Source organism: Brassica oleracea, chromosome C8, assembly GCF_000695525.1.
Source record: "Brassica oleracea var. oleracea cultivar TO1000 chromosome C8, BOL, whole genome shotgun sequence".
NCBI classification, from domain to species: Eukaryota; Viridiplantae; Streptophyta; class Magnoliopsida; order Brassicales; family Brassicaceae; genus Brassica; species Brassica oleracea.
Window position 1 is genome coordinate 18,548,215 of NC_027755.1, and position 7,460 is coordinate 18,555,674.

At 31.3% G+C, this 7,460-nt stretch overlaps 2 protein-coding genes across 2 annotated transcripts; one reads left to right on the forward strand and one right to left on the reverse strand.

Moving 5' to 3' along the window:
- Positions 1–82: 82 nt before the first annotated feature.
- Positions 83–516, reverse strand: LOC106308838. Its single transcript, XM_013745950.1, has 2 exons — positions 189–516; positions 83–114 (listed from the first exon to the last, which is right to left on the reverse strand). The coding sequence occupies exons 1-2, from the start codon at positions 514–516 to the stop codon at positions 83–85; spliced, it is 360 nt and encodes a 119-aa protein (XP_013601404.1).
- Positions 517–3,865: 3,349 nt separating this feature from the next.
- Positions 3,866–6,398, forward strand: LOC106308839. The gene is made up of 2 exons (XM_013745951.1): positions 3,866–4,361; positions 6,319–6,398. The coding sequence occupies exons 1-2, from the start codon at positions 3,866–3,868 to the stop codon at positions 6,396–6,398; spliced, it is 576 nt and encodes a 191-aa protein (XP_013601405.1).
- Positions 6,399–7,460: the final 1,062 nt, after the last annotated feature.

The window sequence follows — 7,460 nt, forward strand, 5'->3', positions numbered from 1 at the left end:
AACATCGATAAGCATGCGGCCTTCAGTTAGCTCCAGAGTATCGACATGGCCAATTCTCCCTCCTATGTTTCTTAGATTCGCATCAGTCCAAAGGTGAAGGGGGAAGCCAATGAGCTGTACCCAAAAAGGAATAATCCATGGATAATCATCGTGTACAATGGGTTCCCAACGCACCAGAATGAACATACAGAAGTTATAGTGGAATGGGCCTCGTCTCAGCACCGAGTTCAGGTCCTCCTCAGTCATGAAGTTTAATAAAAACTTCCCATTCCCTAGATCACTTGCGGTAATTCTCTCAGACAAACCCCATTGAGAAGGCATTGTTTGCAACAGCTTCTCAACATTCTGCTTCTTTGGATTAAGAATCTTGCCAATGAGAGCCAAACCAAACTCCTTGATTACAAAAGAATCATCGCGATCCACCAGCTTAATGGGTGCATCATCATCCTCATAGAGGATCCCTTTACCCTTGATATCCGCCTGATGAGCGGATCTCAGACGATTCAACGACCCCATACAAAGATATGAGATCACACAGAAGCGTAAACAAAAGTAGAAACGGAGATTTGAACCGTTTCAGATCAGACCAGTATCTCACTACAAACCAGACTCAGATCAGCGTGTATCACCAACGGATGTATACGAGGGCTTGATCGAGACAGACAAACAAGCGAGATTGCCTTGTACGAGACGGACAAAACGATCGAGAACCCTTGATCAGGGTCGTCAACCGGTCGAGACCTTCTGATGCGTATACGTCAACGAGCGTATAATCAGAGGGATCGCTATTCCAAAGATCAAGACAAAGGCTAATGCTTGGGAGGTACTCCACCGGAATTACGTCACCAGCACTACGAAATGGAGGCGCCTACAAGGAGTGTACGGTAGTCTCCCTTGTGGCCAGGAGAAAGCAGGCAGAGACAGAGTGAAAATATATATTTCCCCATATATATGCATCATTAAAATTTCCTTTTAAACTTAACATCCAACATAGCTGGGATATATTACAGACTTCAGACCTTGTAATCTTTAGATGCAAAAGAAATAATGAGTTTTAAATAATCACTTTTGGTGATTATATATTTCTTTGGATTTTCTCCAAAATTCATGGATCTTTTAAGACCATGCCTTAAGTTTAAAACCCTCATATATATAAAATAGTAATGAAATATGATAATCAAATTATTTCAAATTATATAGAGATATGTATTAACAGAAGCATTTTATTATATCAATAAATAATCATTTATAAATTAAATTTGGATATAAATTATGACAAATAAAAATACTTATCTTAATCGTAATGCAGATCGAAGATCCAACTAACCAAGTTTTCAGCTGATTATAATCTCATATAATATTTTCTCCTTTGTCGAAAATATATAATCCTGGAAAACTTAAAATTTGCTCATAAAATATGGCTAATGTGTTAGTAAAACATCAATGTACAATGCCAAATAGTTATCTCCAATAATATCAAAAACTTTAATTCAAAACTAATAAAATTTGACATAGTTTACTGAAATTATAAAATAATAATCAAATTTCTTAAATGAAATTAGGAAAATGCAATCATCTTTAATAAAAAAAAAAGTAAATTTAGAACGTAAACTATATATGCATAGATTTGTGTATAAAACTTATAAGGAAGTATCAATATTTACATTTCTCACAAGTCATTATATAAACTGCCAAAAAATAATAGTAATAATAATAATAAATTACTAACTTAACAACCCTAAAAGAATTAGAAGATTAATGTAATCTTAAACTTTGAACAATACACGGCTGTCTAAAAAAAATAGATCTATATGCAGCCATAAATTTATGCTTTAGAAACATCAATCAATATGCTCTTACAATAAATTATATGTATTTTTAATAGTATTCAAACGTGAAACTATAGTCATGTGCTATTAATAATGATATGTATATCGACTTCGGGCATAGCCAGCTCCCATAGTGTGACGGGCGGTGTGTACAAGGCCCGAGAACGAATTCACGGCCGTATAGCTGATCGGCGATTACTAGCGATTCCATATGTGTGGTTATCAATAAACAAAGCAAATTATATGCAAATAGTTGAGATGTAGCCGTAAAGTGGGATGCAGCCATAGAGTACTCATATGAAGTCAACTTAATTAATTTACAAAAGTTATATACTTTATACAATCGTAATAATATGCAGCTGTATTAAAATATTTACAATAGCTATTGATAATTACTACACACAGCTATATGAAATAACAATAAAAATATAAAGCTGTATATAAAACATGCGATTATGTTCCAATTGCAATTTGAAACATAAACAAATTGGTCGAATTTGATCAATACATACGATTTCAATATTAAAACATGCAATCGGATTTATCAATTAAATCAGTTTCAATTTCAAGCATTAGGGTTTTAATCAAACAATCAATCAATCATGCAATTTCAATTTCAATCGGCTCAAACAATTCAATCAATTTCAATTTGAAAAACTTTAATTAGGGTTTGAAACAAATCGGACATGATTTAGTATTAGGGTTTCACGATTTACTTGCATAATATGCAATTGCATATATGCGGTTAGGGTTTCATGTTTTATGGATTCGATTTTAACTTTAGGGTTTCAATATTTACCTTTAACCTCCGATTTGGGTTGAATGGACCACCAAAGTGAAGATCGCGAACTAGGATCGAGATCGTCGGTCGAACGGTGAGATTGGATCGTCGGTTCTCGAACAAGGATGAAGATTCACGGTTCGTCGAACAAGGTATGAGATCGTCTGTTCGTCGAACAAGGATGAAGGTTTCATGATAGGGATTAGGGTTTCTCGCCGTAAGGGTTTATCGCCGATAGAGAGAGATTAGGGTTTTGTGGTCGGATCTTTAGCTTAGGGTTTTTAGAGTTCCGTGCTGATAACGTGTTGTAAATAAAGAGAGAAAGAGGGAATTAGTTGTTCTTATTCATAGCATAATGTACCATTTATATATAGGGAATTACAAGAGGTATAGACCGTCATAGATAAATGCAAAGATTACAAATCTTAAACCAATAAAAAAAGGAAATCCTAATCATACAAGGAAAAGGAAAACCATGAGAAAAGGAAAAGTCTAAACCGCCTTTAGTTAAAGCATTGACTTAAACGGTTCATAACAGATTGCACTTTCATTTAAAGTTTTTTTAATAAATATTTTCAAAAAATAACATAAATTTTAGTTAAGAACTCATGCTAAGGAATACATGCTATAAGTTATTTAGTGTGAATAAATACTATTCCCTAAAAATAAAGTATATAAATTCTTCTGTTTATCTTGTTTAATATTAGGCTAACAATAAAAAAAAAAAGTTTATAGAGCATAACGTCTTGCAAACCTATATTAAGAAAGAGTTGGTTAATCCAACAGAAACCATATAGTATAAGTTTGTTTTTGGATTCTCACCAGAATAAAACAATTCCAGGATCTCACCAGGCATTTAACAGAGGGAATAGACAATTAAATATGGCAAACATAACATGCTGTACAAACTGCAACACCACATAAAACCAAACATAATCATTCTCCCTCTCCATCATTCTCTACCATTTATATATATATTTTGGCTCCAGAGAAGAATAGTTTCTGAGGGAGAGAGATCTCTAGGATTTTCACAAAATCCTTGGAGTCAATCTCCTTCTCCATCACAAATCCTCGATCTTTGCGCGCTTTGCATACTAATTTTGCTTCTGTTCAAGTCCTTTTTCTTCTAATTATTGCATAGAAACAAGGCAGACATGCACATATACATGACCTAGCTTGTACAACAAGGCACAAGTCCCATATGATTTGACTTTTCGTGATAAACATATATAATCATAAAAACAATTAGTGAAAAATGGTGAGGGTGGGTGAAGCATTGAGTGTATCAACCTCATCATCTTCATCTCTCAACGAAAGCGATGCTGAAGAGCTTCAAAAGATGTCACTTGAACCACCGAGAGCTAAGCCAAAGAAACGTCTCTCGAAGCAACTCTCAATGTTGGAGACCAAAAGAGACATGGCATGGGAGCGTCGCCGTCGCCAGATGCTCCATCACCTTGAGATGAAGCAGATAAACGAAGGAGGAGATACTGACTTAACAGACGAGGACTTGAGTGAGCTCAAAGGCTCTATTGAGTTAGGGTTTGGGTTTAAGGAGGAGCAAGGACAACAACTTACATCTACCTTGCCTGCTTTGGACCTTTACTTCGCTGTGAACCGTCAGATCTCGCCTGTTTCCACACCAAGCAGCGGTGGATCTTCATCTTCTCGACTTACTTCCCTTGGAGAAGGGTCCTCCTCTTTTGGTAGTCCTATGAGTGATTCAGATGGATTGAAATTTATGTTTCCAGGTAACTATCTTTTTTTTCATGTCACCCTTTTCTAAAAGTATCTTTCAACTCATCTCTATATAAACATAAAAAAATCTTCAACTCATCTTTATTTTTCCTTCTATAAATATGAGTTTTTGATCTTATGTATTTTTGAATGCCATATTTTTTATTATCAGGAAATGTTATATTTTGTCTTTTAATAAGGAGACAAAATAGCATTTCTCTATAAAAAGAGAAATATAACATTCTTCTGTAATAGAATTCTCCTATATATTAATTGAGAAGTCACTTTAGTGATTTTTGCTGACGTGTCGCTCATAGAAGAAGTTTCAAGAAATTGTTATAATTTGATTGGTTGATGGTTTTAATTTTTTATTTATTTAGTTAAAGCTTTTAAAAGGAAACTTATCATGGAATTACCTTATATAATATGTTTCCAAACATACAATTATAAAAAGGTTTTTAATATATTTATATTAGTAGTGAATACAATAAATCATAGATTCCAAAAAAACTAATTAATGTAAATATAATAATATTAATTAAATTCACTCATTCACTCTCTCTCCATATATATATGAATATCTTGTGGTATAATAAATTTTAAAAATTTACAATAATAAAGTGTTAACAAATTTTTATACAAATACAAATATTTTATTTTGATATAATATTCGATCTCACATTAATATTAAGTATATATGCCTAAATTAACAACATTTCGTTAAATTTAAAATAAACTTTTCTTATTAATTAATATGAATTAATTAAAATACGTATGTTTTAAAGGAAGAAATGGTTTGTTTAACCCACTTAATTTTTGTTTTAAACACTAAATAAAAAATGAGTGAGAAAGTGTAATTTGTGATTTGACAAAATTATATGATTAATTAATTAGACTACTATTTTCTTAATACATGTTTTCATGTTTACATTAACCAAATTTATCATAAGTTTTAAAGAGATAAATCATACTATATATTAGTTGAGAAATCACTTAATTTATCTTTTCTTATGTATTGTTAATAGGTTAGGTTTTTTTAAATAGTTATAATTTGATTGGTTGGTGACGTTTATTCATTATTTATTCTAATTAGATCTAAAAATAAAAGGTAACTATAAAACTAATTAATATTAAATACCAAATAACACAAGTAATATTACTAATTATGATTTATAGTAACTAATTGTAGAATGGAGAAATGATATATATGTTTTATCAGTTTCTTTTTTTTTATAAATTATTTACTTATATAATTAAATAAATATTTTAACTTTTTTATAGAATTTTTTTGGTTATATATTCTTATATAAAAGAATTGGATTTGTAGGTAAAGATTTATTAGAATTTTTTATGTTTTCTAAAGTCCACGCAAAAACGTTTACAAAATATCTTCATGATAAAAACATCTGATCATTGTATTGGTATGGTACTACATAAAAAAACTCTTTTTTTAGTTTTTTGAAAGCTAGAGTATTCCCCATTTTTTCACTTGTTAAAATAAAATATAAGATAATTCTATAATCGGTTATCTGAATTAGTTATAATATTGCTTTTCAGTAAGAGAAATATTTGTAATAATTAAAATTTACGTTGTTGAACTATTTTAAATTTCACTGATTTTCTAAAAATATATACTGAAATTTTTGATTATCCAACTATTTGAAATTAAAAATTTAAAATTTAAAATTTTAATTATTATTGAAAAATTATAACTATGTATATATAATATATATTTTTCATATAATATGATTATCCGCAAAATTACGGGCAAACACCTAGTAATATAATTAAAACAAGAAACTCATATTTATTTTAAAGTTCCTCTGTTATAGAAGAAAAATATAAATAGACTAAAGATGATTTAAACTCATTATGTTACCGAACATGTATCATCGTATCATTAAAACTGAGTCCGTTATAGTAGTTAAACAAGTGTTGGAATGATATAACTTATAAAAGTAAACTTTTCAGGGGATAATCCCCAACAGGTCAAAACGAGGCTGAGGCATTGGGCACAAGCTGTTGCATGTTCTGTGATACAATATAATTAAGCAAAGAAGTGAAGTGAGAGATGGATTTATACATAACGAGACGAAGAAACTGTTGTGATATAATGGCAGCTAACGAGAGTTTAATTAAGGAGGTGACTGAAAGAGAAGGGCAAATATTGTTGAAGTTTCAAACTGAAAGAAGATGCATGACTGGTCTTGCATGTCTCCAACCTTTATCTTCACCAAGGACCACGAATGATTCTATTATATGTATTAGGTTTTTGCTTCTCTTCCTTTTCCATCTTCTCTCATTTTTTGTTTTCTTTTATCAAGCTTGTTTCTAATGTCAGAGAGAAATAAACATCTTTTCGAGAAATAGACTTTCAATACAGAAACGTTGATGAATGAGCAGTTACTTTTCAAAACTCGAATTTCTTTGTTAACTAATATTGTGCTTTTATCACAAATAAGCCCGGGCACGGATCGGATATCCGAGTTTTTGAAGGTATTTGTGATTTGCTTCGTATGTCACGGATATCTAATTTTTCGATTTGCTTTGCTTCGGAAAAAATACGGATATTAGAAAAAACGGATATCCGGAAAATGAATAGATATTTGCGGATATTTACGAATACTTACGGATATCTCATATGTTTTGATTAATACAAATAATACTTAAACAGAGACCGAGATTGAAGGACGTGGTCCATGATTTTGGAAGGCAACGGTCACGCTATCTTGAAGTAGATAGCTGCATGACCCATCAATGTGTTCACACATCACAATTATTAATAACACAAAACTTAAGAAAAAATTATAATTGTCATAAATGTGTTATCTTATTTTTATGAATACTTTTATATATGTAATAATGTGAATATAATTTATCAAATCATATGTTAGAATAATAATTATATAATTTTCACTACAAGAAAACAACGGTATTCTGACGGACATTCCGACGGAAAATGAAATCCTCGGAATTTCCCGAGGAATTTCTGAGGAAATTCCGAGGAAACCCAAAATTTGGGTTTCCTCGGAATATACCGACGGAATTCCGAGGAAACATCAATCCGTCGGAATATTCCGAGGAAATTCCGACGAACTAGTGATCGATCGATG

Coding starts and splice junctions, on each gene's coding strand:
- LOC106308838 (XM_013745950.1), bottom strand. CDS start 516: ATGGGGTCGTTGAATCGTCTGAGATCCGCTCATCAGGCGGATATCAAG. Junction 115..188: donor CCCATTCCACTATAACTTCT/GTATGTTCATTC, acceptor TTTTGGGTACAG/CTCATTGGCTTCCCCCTTCA.
- LOC106308839 (XM_013745951.1), top strand. CDS start 3,866: ATGGTGAGGGTGGGTGAAGCATTGAGTGTATCAACCTCATCATCTTCA. Junction 4,362..6,318: donor ATTGAAATTTATGTTTCCAG/GTAACTATCTTT, acceptor TAAACTTTTCAG/GGGATAATCCCCAACAGGTC.